The sequence below is a fragment of the Haliotis cracherodii genome, unplaced genomic scaffold (assembly GCF_022045235.1).
Source record: "Haliotis cracherodii isolate W230 unplaced genomic scaffold, xgHalCrac1.p SCAF_1, whole genome shotgun sequence".
Taxonomy (NCBI): domain Eukaryota; kingdom Metazoa; phylum Mollusca; class Gastropoda; order Lepetellida; family Haliotidae; genus Haliotis; species Haliotis cracherodii.
Window position 1 is genome coordinate 82,916,863 of NW_027266264.1, and position 16,637 is coordinate 82,933,499.

The following is a 16,637-nucleotide window of genomic DNA, read 5'->3' on the forward strand; positions in this document are numbered from 1 at the left end:
ATATCAGGTATGACGCCTCGAACATCTGTCATATTATAAATCTTGTGGTTGAGACAGAGGAACATTACCATTCCTTCTCGAGCGACGAAACCACAGCTCTATGAAATCATCATGCCAGCGGAGGCAATGGAGCTCAAATTCAACCAATCTCATTAAGCAGGCATGTTTTTAGAATAAAGATAAAAAACAATGACAATAAATGCAAACTTTAAATAATTAACCATTTTTTTATTCAAATGTTTATTATTTGATGATATCAAACCCTCTCAAGCATACTATACAGATGAGATGACACATATGAATCATGAAACAAGACTTGATAAACATGATAAATAGAAACAAAATCATAACATGACGAACTTAAAAGGTGGGAAAACAAGTTTCAACATAGTAGGAGGTGGGAAAGCAAGATTTAACATAGTAGAAGGTGGGAAAGCAAGTTCCAACATAGGAGATGGCAAGTAGAATATTTATTACCAGAAGTTAAAAAACTGAATATCCTGAGCATCAAGTGGTTGAGTAATGGCCTTTTAATTTGAAGTTTCCAAAATTCAATTTTTAAATCATAGAATCCAAATAAACATCTTCATTTCCTTATGACTGAGAAGCATGCGTGTCATTTTTATATATCATAAATATACATGTACAAATATATCAAAGAGATCTACATTTCTCAAGAGTTAAGGCCATCAATATTCCTCACTCATCTGACATGACAGTCAGTTATCCTCATCAAATCCATGACAAGAAACAAAGATTATGGGACAAGCATGTTTTGGAGGGTGACTTCATGGACAGATAAGTTTAACTTGGGGTCACTCGCTCCATCACCTGTTTCCAGTGATTGAAACAGTGGACATGTTGCATATTGTCACCAAAAAATGCAAAGTGATGCACATTGAATGTTTCTGTTCAGAAAGACAGCTACAATATAGGAATGATGAAGTAATGAGATTGTTCAACAGGAACACGTTCAAAGGTCTATGCTGCGTATTGTCATGAAGTTAACATCATTTTGCTACATACAGGATTTAATAAAAAAAAAAGCAAGTGTTAACTTATCTTTGGCTTCAACTTGCACAACTTTGAAAACCTTATACTTGAGGAAATTGTTTTTTCAAATGTTTTAGTAGATTAAAAGCTGCTATGTATTAAAAAAGACGATGATAATGAGGTTGCAGTGTGTAGTTAACCATGACGTAAGACCCTGTGTCATATCAGGCAGTGTTACATGATTGCAGAGTTGGCGTTGCCACTGAACCACATGCTTAATAAAGTCATTTGTGCTGTGTCCAACATAGGCTGGAAGGGAAACAACTCATCAGAGGACAATGAATTAACCCCCTTTGCATCATAACTACATTGCCTAGTGCATCACACTGAAACAGTCAGGCATGGTGAAAACAAGAGCAAAACTTTTACAGATCTAAACACTGGGAATTAAAAGATGTGTCTGTTAAACATGGAGGATAATCCGGACTGTTATGGAAGGGAGATAACCCAGAATACAGAACTAAAGGAGAGGGACAGGGCGCAAGAGTGAGGGAAATTAAATAGTAGAATTTACAAACTGTACATTTATACCAAGTGATAACAACACCCGCACATTCACACCCACGCATACTGATACATACAGACACACACCCATATACACAACAGAATTAATTTTCATCCAAATAACTTGCATGCTTAGGAACAAGCACAAGTGGCAGGGATACACTGTACACATCTGTGGCACCATCTGTACCAACTTACTGCAGACCAAACGACCTCACAATTTACAGCTTCAGTTGCTCAATGGCCACCATCTCTGTACAATAAAACTTTTTTTGTTCAATTTTTTAAGATAGATTCACATAAAAGTACAATGTATACAAACTCGGAATAGGATTTTTTACATTCTGATATTTTTTACACGGGAAGGGCAAGAACCTTTATCGTAACATAAATCAACCCTTTGAGCAACACACACCATGGCTTAGTCAGGTATAAAAATTCTTCGTGTTTTCATCTTTTGAAGTGGTCAAGTTTGGTCTCATTATGGTTGTACAATGCTACTGGGTTCCCATCCACCATCAACTCTAGGCTGAGCAGCCACACCAGCTAACAGGGGAAACTACAGCCTGCCTCCAAAGAAGTCTCAATCTCTGGTACTCACACCAGCACCTACAACTATTTACAGCATATTATTGAAATCGGAATTATGAAACGAAAACAACTTAACAAACATGGATAAATTAATGGATTGTATGTTTATAAGCACTTGGATTATTGCACCATGTGAATCAGGAAATTGTCAGTGTGGCTGCTCAACCTTACGGCATGATGGCACTGACACAAGCTCCATCTTTGCCCTTCTCCACTGACTAAACTATCACCACCAGCACACTTGGACTATGATCACAACCCAGTATTATCAGGACTAGTCCAGCTTTGGGAACTCTTGCAAACCTCGTACTTGGCATTGCATCCCTCAGCTTAACCATAGTGCCAGATGCATTAAAGAACACCTCAAAACCAAAGCCACATAGCAGAACATGTGTTCACTTGAAAAAACGCTAGAGACATTTCCTGGAGCTTCTTGGCCCCCTGCACAAATTTTGAATTTGAAGAATTTTGTATTTGAGTGTGTAACAGTGAGTGTAATAGTTGCAGTCCTGCATAGAAGACTAACATCAGGATTCTTCATTTCCAGAATCATCATCATCATCTTCATACATTTCCTCTTCATCGTCCATATCATCTACATAATCATCATCGTAGAAGTCTACATCGACAGCATTGTCGGTGGCCGGCTTGGCTGTAACACAGTATTCCTGCAGCGTGGTGGGCACACGCACACTGTCACGCTCTGCATCCTCCCGAGTTGCTGTCACTTGTTTTCTATTCAACAAGGAATACAAAAGTTAACGTGAATCATTTATATTTCATGTGCATGATTTTATCAACAAAAGTTTTCTTTGAAGTTTTAAAGATAGTTTATCCTGAATCATATTCAGAGTATATCTGGGGTGCATGTAAATTTGTATCGAGTCAAAAGATGTTGGACACAAGGTGAAAATAGTCACAAACCTCACCTGAATTTTTATCCAATATTCCCAACATAAGATCATAAAGATCATGACACAATAGTAACAAGATATGAAAAAATATAAGTAACAGATATTTTCAAACAACAGAACACCAGAAATATATCTGAAAGATACATGCAGGGAATGGCTGAAATATGGACGAAGATGACAAATTCAATATGACAGTACTCAAGAATGATTGTTTTGATCACTTAAACTATCATACTATCCCCTGGGCATTATTCAACCAATTGAATCTTAGTACTACACCTTTCGTCCTTGTTAATGTATGGGACATAAAATAGCCATATTGCTTTGTGGAATGAGGGTTGGATTATTGTCTTACATAAAGCTAGTATATACCCGAAATTGATCCCTTTCCATGTTTTCAGGTCATTCAAATAACTTGACTTTGGTGATGGAGTACGTCCTGCTTCAACAAGTATTATTCATATCAATCAATTTCATCAGTTGTTGGTAGGAATGGCATAAACATTATTTTTTATTATTTTCTGACCAGGTTAGTTTGTTTTAACCTGTTGAGTGGAATATGTTGCAAGTTTGACAATGGATACTGACATGGTTTGAAGTATTTGTTTGTTGTTAAGTACGCTCAGCAATACTGAATCTACATGATAAGGTCTGCAAATAAATGAGTCTAGACCAAAAATTCTGAAATGAGATATCAGGTAATATGACATGCAATCAACCAAGACACCAGGTCTGATCACCCAATCCATTACGTTGCATCTTACGTCATCCTGTTCAGGTAACATGACATGCAATCAACCAAGACACCAGGTCTGATCACCCAATCCATTACGTTGCATCTTACGTCATCCTGCTCAGGTAATATGACATGCAATCAACCAAGACACCAGGTCTGATCACCCAATCCATTAAGTTGCATCTTACGTCATCCTGTTCAGGTAACATGACATGCAATCAACCAAGACACCAGGTCTGATCACCCAATCCATTACGTTGCATCTTATGTCATCCTGTTCAGGTAACATGACATGCAATCAACCAAGACACCAGGTCTGATCACCCAATCCATTATGTTGCATCTAACGTCATCCTGTTCAGGTAACATGACATGCAATCAACCAAGACACCAGGTCTGATCACCCAATCCATTACGTTGCATCTTACGTCATCCTGTTCAGGTAACATGACATGCAATCAACCAAGACACCAGGTCTGATCGCCCAATCCATTACGTTGCATCTTACGTCATCCTGTTCAGGTAACATGACATGCAATCAACCAAGACACCAGGTCTGATCACCCAATCCATTACGTTGCATCTTACGTCATCCTGTTCAGGTAACATGACATGCAATCAACCAAGACACCAGGTCTGATCACCCAATCCATTATGTTGCATCTTACGTCATCCTGCTCAGGTAACATGACATGCAATCAACCAAGACACCAGGTCTGATCACCCAATCCATTACGTTGCATCTTACGTCAAGTTACAAGCAGCACTGGTTGCTGCAGAATCACAAGGACTATAGCCAATTATGTTATACAATTATATGTATTGTTTCTATACATTTAAAAAACTGAGAAATGTACGGAAATGTATGAGAGATGTATATGTTCCTTGTTTCATCCATGATCGATCATTCATTGCTTTAATGAATCAATCACAAGTCTTGAAATGTTCACCAACCAAGCATATACACCCTCAACACATCTCGGTTGTAAACAGGGAATTTAACATGGACAAATGATAATCAGCACTTAGTCAGTTTTTAGTATCACACAGATATTGATCAGATTAACTGTAGTCATCAGGCAGAATGTATAATACTTTAAAGACACTTCAATGTGGAGTCAGACCACCTGGTCCGAATCCCCTATGACTACTTGTGTGTGAAGCCTATTTCTGGTGTGCACCTGCTGGAAATTTCAGTCTGTTGTCATTTTTGTTTTCATTTTGTAGTTTATCGGAAGTGTTTTGGGCTAGTAAAATATGATGAGGGCTTGCAACATTTATTGTGAACTTTGGAAACAAATTCCTACACTGGATGACACCACATCACGCCAACTCACCTGATGATGTTCTCGTATTCCTTGTCCTTGCCTTTGGACTCCCTCCATTTCCTGAACATGACGGAGGCATCGACGTTGGCAGGAGAGAAGGTGTTGGGCTCGTTCAACAGGGATATGATGCTCAGCAGAACAGTTCTAAAATGCAGGAAATGTCATATAGTCAAGGCCGTAAGACCTGCAAACCAATGTAAAGTATATTAATTACTAGTAACCCAATCTCACTAAAATCAGATCTTAGTGCTCGCAACCACTGCATAAAGACTGGACATTGCACTACTAGGGTTGGCATATTGGCACATGGATCATATTGCAATGCCTCGCAATATGGAGAACTGTATAGTGACATAATTTGCAATATGTATCGGGGCCCAAATTAGATATATGTATACTGTTTAGATGGTACTTCTTCATTCAATGATCCAGACTTCAGATTACAAGATGAAGCATGGAAAATGAGACTCCCTATTACGTCATCCTTATGGAATGTTAATGTACACCAAGAGCAGCATGTGCTGTTAACATGGCTTATACAGGAATCCAGTCCACTTGAATGCTTCAAGAGAGGAGATATGATTTTTCTCATTATATATTAATTCTTCTGTGTGTGTATCCTGCAATATTGATATGCAAGGGTTGTTTTATGATGCGTGTATTATGATGCGTGTATTTCTGACAGCCGTATTGCAATATACCAGTACACCAGTTATATTGCACACGCCTACCCATTACAGGGCACATCATAACCTTTTGCCAACTCTAACCGACCAAAGAAATGACAAACAAGAAGTCAATATTATCCAGACAACAGTTTTCTTGAGCCTTACGGCACTGTTTCAAACTGGCAACTTCTATTCCAGACTATGTTTTAAAATAAATTGATTTAAAATTGAAACTAACTAAAGAAATTTCAAGATTCTAAATGATGGCCTGATATTGTCTAGCAGTTATTCCCATGGGCTATGGAAAGTCTTTTGTTTCAAATGTTTGTTCTATTGAAATGGAAGATAGGTGGCAATTTTGATGGGATAATGGAATGTTCGAAGCGTAAGATCTTTGTTTAGTGGCAAGAACGAGAACTAAGATGTGATTTTACTAAGATTGTTTGTAACCAAGACTATTTTCTTGAACTTGTTGATCAAACTAAGATATATCCCACTTAGATCTGTCATGTACTTTAAGCAAACTATCAGAAGGTATGGGTTTTCCTACACAAAAAATCTAAAAAAGAAAAGAAGTAAAACTCTTTTCTAAAGCTATAGGACAAGTTAATATGAGTTGCATCACAAATTCTCTGAGCTCCATGTACGCACGGTGTAACATTGCTGTACCTTCATGTAGATGGGTTTATTATATATAATTATGGAAGACTGTCTAAAATATGATTTTCTTTGCCTTATGCATCTTATTTTACTTTGAGCGTCTTTCATTGGCTGAAAGTCACGAATTTGCAAACATAGTACATGTAGTCATAGTTCTGATGATACCCAAGATGTTTCTGCTTCAAATATTCCAGCTATATGATGGCAGTCTGTAAATAATCGAGTCTGGACCAGACAATCCAGTGATTTACATCATACACATTAGGGCTAGCAATAGATATAGATTATACATATCGATAATCACTAACTCAATGCCCTAGTGAGCATTTATCCACACAATTGGGATATGATGACATGCATCAACCAAGTCAGCGAGTCTGACCACCCGATCCCGTTAGTCGCCCCTTACGACAAGCACAGTCACCTGATACGGCAAGCAATGGTTGCTGAAGACCTGTTATACCTGGAATCTTCACTGGTCAAGCAACAATGCAAGTTGTCAGGGTATGTTTTATGCACCAAACTGACCATGCCATCCATTAAGTTGTCTCTACATGGTACTTGGGACTAATTCTAATATGGAGTTCCCCAGGTTGGTGTGTGAACGTGTGATGATCTATTTATACTACCTGACAGTCTGTGTGGGATTCCATCTTTCTGACGGAAGCTCTCCACTTTGAGGATCATCTACTGGGGGATGCAGGATGGAGATACACACATCACCGTTCTGGTCACATGAAACAGAAGACACACTACTTACTCACCACTCAACAGACTTAAAACATGTCTTACCCTTTTTGCGAACACCTGGTGTCATCACTGATTTTCAGTGGCCCATTCATACAAATTCCACAGCTATTTTTTCCTTTATGCCAAATGGAATCCGTTCCGTCAGAAAAACTAGGATGGTTATTCTCTTGCATTGACAATTCATATTCACTGCCAAGTCTTGAGGCCTAGTGCACATCTGATTTCACGAATTCTCAGAATGTGCAGCTCCTGCACCCAGATTTAGATAACAAATAAGCAGAATGAAATATCATGAGATTGTTGTTAATAAATGTATTTGATCAAATTCAGCATTATCGGCAGAGTAACACTATAAACAGTCACTGACTATGTAATAAAAGGATTTTGAGAATTATTCCAGCACAACTGTACAGCAAATCAAAGAAGTGAACACTTGTTAAGAAGTACCCAACAAATGTTACTTGTCTTTGATAACAAGCATCAGCAGTTATTTAATAACCATCAGCAATATTTGGTTGTCTTGAAATAGTGATTTCAAAGGCTGTTCAATGTATCAGATTCAGAATAAATATCTAACAAAAGCTAGTCCATGTACAGGATGTAGTCAGCATATATGCTTTCAGACTGTTGGGTTCATAATTTAAAGGGCAATCATGCTTTTGTAGTACTCGCTATTAGTAGTGTAGTACAGCTCTTTTAAAAAAATGTAATTCTTGAACTCTTCAAAAGAATCCTCCTCTTATTTTAGAAATAGGAGACATAAGTTTACTCATGGCTTTCTCACTTTCCTGGGGAATATAGAAATGAGGACATTGAGACAGCAACACCACATTATTGTCTGGTGAAAATGTCGAGGGAGGCAGACAGATACAGCAACACCACATTACTGTCTGGTGAACATGTCAAGGTAGACATTGAGACAGCAACACCACATTACTGTCTGGTGAACATGTCGAGGCAGTCATTGAGACAGCAACAACACATTACAATTGCATTACTGTCTGGTGAACATGTCGAGGCTGTAATTGAGACAGCAACAACACATTACTGACTGGTGAACATGTTGAGGCAGTCATTGAGACAGCAACACCACATTACTGTCTGGTGAACATGTCGAGGCAGACAGACAACAACACCACATTACTGTCTGGTGAACATGTCAAGGCAGACATTGAGACAGCAACAACACATTACCATTGCATTACTGTCTGGTGAACATGTCGAGGCTGTCATTGAGACAGCAACAACACATTACTGTCTGGTGAACATGTCGAGGCAGTCATTGAGACAGCAACAACACATTACTGTCTGGTGAACATGTCGAGGCTGTCATTGAGACAGCAACAACACATTACTGTCTGGTGAACATGTCGAGGCAGACAGACAACAACACCACATTACTGTCTGGTGAACATGTCAAGGCAGACATTGAGACAGCAACAACACATTACCATTGCATTACTGTCTGGTGAACATGTCGAGGCTGTCATTGAGACAGCAACAACACATTACTGTCTGGTGAACATGTCGAGGCAGTCATTGAGACAGCAACAACACAATACTGTCTGGTGAACATGTCGAGACTGTCATTGAGACAGCAACAGCACATTACTGTCTGGTGAACATGTCGAGGCAGTCATTGAGACAGCAACAACACATTACTGTCTGGTGAACATTTCAAGGCAGACATTGAGACAGCAACAACACATTATTGTCTGGTGATAATGTCGAGGCAGATAGACAGTAACACTACATTACTGTCTGGTGAACATTTCAAGGCAGACATTGAGACAGCAACAACACATTACTGTCTTGTGAACATGTCGAGGTGGACATTGAGACAGCAACAACACATTACTGAAACTATAGAGCCTTGTCATCTTTACTTGCTTGACCCCTTGTAATAAGCTATAATTTCTTATCAAACTTGTCCCCAGATTAACCAACTACGGATGATTATTGCCAATTCAAATTGTGTTGCAACAAAACTATAGGAAGTTGAACTGTTTGGGCTCTTTATCGAATTAATTAGGCCAAGGCTTGCTGGTCTTCAGCTACATGAATGGAAGTCTGTGATTCAGCTTCAGCTTCAATTGCTGTCCTTGGATGCAGGTTCTTTAGAAGAAAGGTGACACCTTGTTTCCCTCATCTGAGAGAAAAATCAGGGGCATGAAAGGGACGGAGCTTACTTAAAAACAACACACTTACCATTTCTGAAGTAATTAGCACGGTAAGTGGAACACAATGACATAAGTGTACAAGAGGCTTTTGTAGGTGATGTTTCTGGGCTTATATCATCAAACTTGGAATAGATGCGTCAATTTCATGTTCAACTGTGAACACAATTACATGAACTCAACCAGTCAAAAGCTTTTCTCTCGCCATTCAACTTACCTCATACACATTGGGATGCCACATCTTAGATATAAACCGGACACTTGGAGGTGAATATGGATAGTCTTGTGGAAACTTCATGTGAGCCTGCAACAAGTACAATATTCACAGCCATATGGTTTATACTGTAACATGTGCTTCATTCATGATCATACTACCATGAAGCCACAAACACAATCACCGTGGTCATCAGCAACTCTGTATGTATGCTGACATACAGTATTACCTGTTCATACATTCTTCCTTTCAGATAATCAAGTTATAAATCATTTATCAACATCATTAATTTGAAGCTGTTGCCTCATCAAAATATCCTTTGAATAATAAATTAATTTCTTGACTGAGTAATTGATCATGTTTATCCTGGGATGTAAGTGGGATATCAAACTCGCCCTTGGCAAGGTATTTTAACATGTGTTTATCAATATTGCTGGTAACTTGTTTGATAGGCATAACTTAGAAGTTGGTGGATGACAAGATAGACACAATTTTTATGGATAACAACTTTTACAGTATTAAAGAAGTTGTTATCCATAAAAATTGTGTCAATATTGCTGGTCATGGCAGCTGCACATTTTGTTACATTATAGTATTCTGACAGCTTAAGTTGAATACATGTATTTTGGAAGTCTTCGCTGTTTATTTTCGGGGATTTCTTTTTACAAATATAACTATTATATTTAAAGGGCAAGTATTACTTTTCAGGAAACCAAGAAGTATATTCTCCTCGTTAAGAATGATTTTCAATTATGTTTTCTCAAGAAGCCAACTTTCCAAGTATGCCCAAAGGTAATATATTTGTCTACATTCCCCAAAAATATGTGGTATAGTTTCAAATTCTAATTTACAAAAATCACCTGTGTCACTGTTGACATAGATCTCATTGGTCCTAACTACACTAATACGTACTGGGAGATTTTCAATTGCCATTTGGGAATTTTCACATTTACTGCAGACTTGGGGTCGACCAAAGCAGGCCTAAATAAATCCCTGTTATCAATTAGTAATTATCAAAAAGCAAACCAATATGATAGGTGATGGAAACTTACTTGCTCCACATCTCATCATAACTGTCATTTGTGAAACTCATTTCCATTGCAAGTCAATATTTAAAAGATGTCACTTAAGTATTGATGCAACAATATACTTGTGTCCATGAAAGGATGTACAATACTTCATGATCTCTGATATTTATATTCTGTGAGCAGGATGAGGATCCTAAAAACAAAGTCAAGATTTTCTCAAGGTTTGAGACCATTTATTTCAGTATTTACCTTTCTTATCAGAAAGAAAATTGTTCAAGTTATTATGACTATGAAATTATTTATGTCCAATTCTGGCAGAGTAAAAGTATAGTACTTACTACGCTCACTTAGATTAAGACAATTATATTCTACTAAAAGTATACTGAATTTTAAGCAGAAAAGAAAGGTTTGAGCTAGTAGATTCAAGTATTTTGACACAGACTGCCAAAGTGTATCTAAGACTTCACGGAATTTGGTTAAATACAAACGTTTGAACTTCATGTACATGATGAAGTATCTGCTACTGGTATTTATGTTATGCATGCAACAATCAACAACAATATTGCCTAAAAGTTCTTTACATGTCACTCTGAAGAATCATGCCCCCAAAATTATCTTCTAACAGTTCAACAAATTGTTCTTCAATACATCAATCATTATCAACAAAAAAGGTTGACTTCAAAATACTGATTAACTAGCATGAATATGCAAAGTTTCTTTCTGTTACTGTAATTCATGCAATTATTGCCTTTTGAGATCAACTGTTCAATGACCCAATGTTTCTTTAACTAATGTATGTTTTCACAGTACAAGACTTTGGCTAGTGCATGTCTTGAAGGATACACAGACCTGTGCTGACCTGGCTGTATTGATGACTGACCTCTACATGACCCTGTGAACTATCCACAAAATCAGTTAATCAATGCTGCCGTCCAACTGGTATGTGTTCAGTTACAGAGGAATGGAAGAGGAATGTTACAGCTACACATACACTATCATATCAATATTTAACTTATTACCAATCATGGTAATATAGGCATCATGTTCGTTCAAACTATACATCTGTAACATAATTATGCTCAAGAGTGAGACAACAGTGAGAAAATCTCAGTTCAAAAGATCAATTTATCACAAGTGACGTTTTAGGGGTAATATATGCTTAATGAAGTCCAAAATATACAATAATAACAACACAAAATTATGATAATGAATATCAGATAGAAATAAATCTGAAGTGCTGCTACTTGTCACATTATTTGACGGAACTATTTTGACTAAGTTTCCCAAGAAATCAGTTCTGGGTAGGACATTTTTCATTCTGAGATATATTAGAAGAATGAAACTGGTAATGTTTTGACTACTTGATACAGATGGTAACCAACAAAGGAAAACCTTCATTTCTTCAACTACATTTGTCTAGGATTACCATCTGCATGGGGGCATTTTGCAATTTAAACTAATGCCTACAACTTGATACCATATTATTGAACAACTAAATTGCACAATGCAGCTAAAAAATTAGCTCCACAGCCAAGAAAAATGCAAACGGAAGTGGTGTGTCTCGTGTTAGTCAGATGTAAACAAACAATGGCCAATAACAGAGCGACTATGAAAACAAAGAGTGGCCTTGCAATCGACAAATTATAGGAATTAATTTGGACGAAAATAACACACATAAAGATAAATTAGAACATTTTCTAACAACCTTAAAATATCCCCCCTCGTATAGAGTGCCAGGGGGTCCAAATATTGCCACTTCCCACTCGAACAAGTTGTCATCGTCAATGAGTTTTACTCGAAATCCTTCCACAGGCTCTTCCTGTATTTTCTTCAGTTCGAGTTGTAAAGCCTTCACAGCACTGCCGGCTGGGCTCTGCGCCATCATCTGTTCTCCAACTTCTATCGGAAATTCGTAACAACAAAAGAACTGGAGAAACTAAATTGAAAGTGAAAATGAAAGAGAAAAGTCTTCTTTGTACTATCTGCGCAGCTAAATATGGCGATATGATTATGACGTCACGGGAGAGCAGGGCATTTGGCATGTCGTAAAAAATAAACATATTTCTAATACTATATGTATTGGGGGATTATCTAACCGTTTTTGTTCACAATCGACCATTTTCTATCTTCTTACTTGAAAAAAGGCTATAACTTAGCTTAATTCATATTTTGAGGATAGGTCGTGACGCCTATTCACATGCTACTATCTGCACGTCTAGTTACAGGGTGATTTGACGTAACGATGTTCACTTAGGGACCGAATTTGAAGTAAACTCCATTTATTACAGCGAAGTTCTAGACGTGTGTTCTAGACATTAAACATTTAAAGTATTTCATAAAGTATATCAATTTAAATATGATTGCTTGATCGAAAGAAAAACAACAGCAAATGAGGCAAACTACCAAACTGACTGAAGCGCCACATAAATATACATACCATGAATGTCGACAAAATGACATAAATGATCCCCATGTACACAAACACTCCTTGATTATTGAGACATGTTTTCAAAATTATGTGTCATTTGTGGTATTGAAAACACCTTTTAGTGGGTTGTTTTTACTAGACATAAACATGCTTGGTCACACTCGCAAACACATTCACATGAAAAAAAACTAATCCAACTTATAGAAAGAATGTGTAGTTGATACACAGCTGAAAGTGGCATGCTCAATTTTTTAAAATAAAAATTACAACATTATAAAAGTTTTACTTATACGTATGACACTGTGGGCAGGTAAATATTTCACAGTCACCAATACTACGTCATAATAGCCGGCGATAAATAAAATAATATTAAATCACAGCTCACCAGGACATTGATTATACTCTGCTGAGATCTTACTTCACCATTTATCCCTACATGTACTTATAATAGGAGTGCGCATGGTCACGCCACACACTCCTGGATTATAAAGACATTCTTTCCAAACTATGTCATGTCGTTTGTCTCTTTTGAACACACATGATGATATTGCAAACAATAATTCAAACAATGTTTTCATTTGAATAATTGGGTGTTTATTTTTTATCCCATATTTGTTCTTCGGAATTGTTGATGTGAGCTGCTTGGTATTATCTCAAGACGTTTATGCCATACAGTGTTCAATGATCAGCTTCATCGACCTTCCAAGGATTGCACTCATTGCCCTTGAATAATGTCAGAAAATGTTACGCTTTATGAAAGTTAGAACTAAGAAACTTAATATCGATTGAAAAAAAATGTGTAGAAAAAATTACGTTTTCCACAAAGTTTAATTTCCTGACTGCATTAAGTGCACTGTTAATTGCGATCATATGTCATACAAGAGTGAGGCGGTCCGCATTGAACAGTATTTTAGTTATATCGTCTAATGTGATGGAGACGCTTAAAGAAAAGGTGGTTTCTTTTCAAGAGTACTTCAGTTATTGTACGTACGTACATATATTTATCGTTAATGCTCTTTTGATGGGGATGGGGTGACTTGCTTTAAATCAGAGTCGTGTTATTGTGATTTGAAACCTCAGATTTGACGAATCAGATATGAACAACCTCAGAATGTATGGTGGAATGAAACAAAATATATTATTGATATTGTAACCCAGGCAAATGAATGTTGATTTTATAAAGCCCAAAGTGTAATAGAATAGCCCCAGCTACAAAAAAACACTGCCATTTGTGTTCTTACAATAGACTGAAACTTGCAAAGGTTTCACGTAGAGTTTTACTATTTTAGGTAGGGTCAACATTGTGGACGTTTTTATATGTATGCTTTATGTTATTACTCAGCTGCATGAGAACGAATATCGAGGGTATTATTTCGTTATGTGTTGACGAGTTTTAGGCCCTGGTGCAAAAACGACAGTATTTCTCCACAAGGAGCTCTTGGTTGGAGATAGAACAGTTTCCATTAAATTAACATGTAAATAGTCCATGAATTAACATTCAACAAACAAACACACCAACAGACATACAAAATATACAATGAAAATATAATATTAAATGAAGATTCCAGATGCTGATGCATTCAGAACACTTCAAGGACGAGGCAGTAATATATGTTGGACATTATATTTTCTATGAAATATTTTATGGAGACAGAATCCAGTCTAGGCTGGAGTGTGAGTTGGTATAATCAGTTTTGTTCGCGTGTGATTGGTCTTTACAGAATTGAGGCTTTCGGACGTTTGAAAAGCCATTACGTAAGCGTGAACTACTTATTGTTACGTCACAATGTTCCTTTGATTCTGACTTTCAGCCATTGTGACGTAACAAAGCTGACGTCATGCCGCCCCAATGTCAAGGACAAACGATGGTTTCTGAACGTTTTGATTATAGATTATAAACTCAATTAATTTCACCTCAGACATTAAAAGACACAATCGAGACGAAAACTCCCAGTACTTATTACATGTGTATGGTAATGCCAGATTCAAACGAAGACTTGTATAATTGTTATTGTCGCAAACAATTCTGTACACAGGAATGTGTAAATTTACAAAAAAAATAGATATTAATTAAAAACATATTGACCATGCATGACCCATGAAGGATTTGTTTTGACCAATTAGTTTGTGGTCGTATTGACGTGTAGTACTTTTGTCTATAGCCGATCTGAATGACACAGCAGAAGTTATCCCGACATGTATACATGCGTTACTACTTTCTGCATGAGCTGACAAAAGACGCCCTCGCCACAAACGACAAACGGCCTTAGCTATTGACATAACTGAATATCCATGTTGGTCGTGATATGACAAAAAAAAGTGTTTTGAGTTTCGAGTGTGTTTCTATTTGTGGTTTTGAAAACGCCATTTAGTAGGTTGTTTTTTGCTAGACATAAACATACTTTGTCATATTCACAAACACATTCACATGAAAAAACAACTAAACCAACTATTAGAAAGAATGTGTAGTCGACACACAGCTGAAAGTGGCACGCTCAAACTATATATAAAAATCACAGCATTATAATATGTTTTAATTATACGTATGAGACAGTGGGCAGGTTAATATTTCATATTCACCATCATTGCGTCCCACAAATAGCCGGCGATAAATGAAATAATATTAAATCTATTCACAGCCCACCCGGACATTGATTATACTCGGCTATGATCTCACTTCACCATTTTCCCCCACTTATAATAGAAGTATTTGAATAGACTTTGCGGCAAAGTGAATTAATTTATCGTATATCCTTAGTCAACATACTTGAAAGCAAAGGATTGGCACTTTTAGGATGTTTCATGGGGACAAAAAACCCTACGTTTCACGTCATTTCTCGGAACAGTTTCCAAATGCAGAGTAGTTTTACAGAAATTGCTACATGCATGTCGAGTGAGTATTTCCGGTGTAAGATGGCCGCATCGCTTTCTCAGGAAGAGGAGAAGGTTTGCTTATTGTTGTTTAATCGATATTTCTGTTGATATTTATTTGTTTTTGACGAAAGGATAATATAACATACACCGTTGGTCATTTTTAAACGAAACTAAACAGAATATATAATTTGGATAATTAATGAGTGTCCGGTTGAAACGAATTTGTCGGCAGCTGTCACAATCATACTTAATTTTGCATTGAATTAATTTTATTCATGAATTAATTTAAGTAGTTGTGTTCAGCAGATATACACTGCTTATGTCTTTATGTAACTAAACAGTAAATGTTTCTACTAAATCTGTAAATGGGCGACAAGTGACCTAAAATACTGAATTCGGGAAAAAGTCGTAATCCAGAAATTCTAATGCATAGGAATTTACTTTATTTGAAGTCTATTACTTAACAGAGAATCATATCTTCTTTATATAAAAACTAATTTCATGGATGATTTTAAGCTGTTGGTCTCATGTGTTCTGATTCACGTATGATGCTATGGAAGTAGGAAGGGCTCTATAAACAAATCACGTTTTTCCAGAACAGGCTGTGAGAAGTGTGATCAGTGGACTTCTATGGTATGTGGATCGTTTTCTCACTTGGATATCTTCAGTCATCATCAGTCTCCATCAGTCCATCAGTTGACACAGAATCTAA

General features: G+C 37.0%; 2 protein-coding genes across 3 annotated transcripts in view; one reads left to right on the forward strand and one right to left on the reverse strand.

Annotated features, from left to right (window-relative positions):
- Positions 1–237: 237 nt before the first annotated feature.
- LOC139447701 (ubiquitin-conjugating enzyme E2 R2-like) lies at positions 238–12,627 on the reverse strand. Its single transcript, XM_071229189.1, has 5 exons — positions 12,329–12,627; positions 9,599–9,685; positions 7,084–7,181; positions 5,136–5,270; positions 238–2,883 (listed from the first exon to the last, which is right to left on the reverse strand). The coding sequence occupies exons 1-5, from the start codon at positions 12,506–12,508 to the stop codon at positions 2,676–2,678; spliced, it is 708 nt and encodes a 235-aa protein (XP_071085290.1). The 5' UTR covers positions 12,509–12,627; the 3' UTR covers positions 238–2,675.
- Positions 12,628–15,937: 3,310 nt separating this feature from the next.
- The window catches only part of LOC139447773 (tyrosine-protein phosphatase non-receptor type 9-like), a 41,917-nt gene continuing 41,217 nt past the window's right edge, over positions 15,938–16,637 (forward strand). Inside the window, exon 1 of one of the 2 annotated variants that reach the window (XM_071229293.1) lies at positions 15,938–15,997. In XM_071229293.1, coding sequence (XP_071085394.1) covers positions 15,938–15,997 — 60 coding nt within the window. Of the gene's footprint in view, positions 15,998–16,525; positions 16,559–16,637 lie in introns of those variants that run through there. The other variant, XM_071229350.1, reaches the window with a different exon arrangement.

Coding starts and splice junctions, on each gene's coding strand:
- LOC139447701 (XM_071229189.1), bottom strand. CDS start 12,508: ATGATGGCGCAGAGCCCAGCCGGCAGTGCTGTGAAGGCTTTACAACTC. Junction 9,686..12,328: donor ACGAGGGGGGATATTTTAAG/GTTGTTAGAAAA, acceptor TACTTGTTGCAG/GCTCACATGAAGTTTCCACA. Junction 7,182..9,598: donor GGCATCCCAATGTGTATGAG/GTAAGTTGAATG, acceptor TCATGTGACCAG/AACGGTGATGTGTGTATCTC.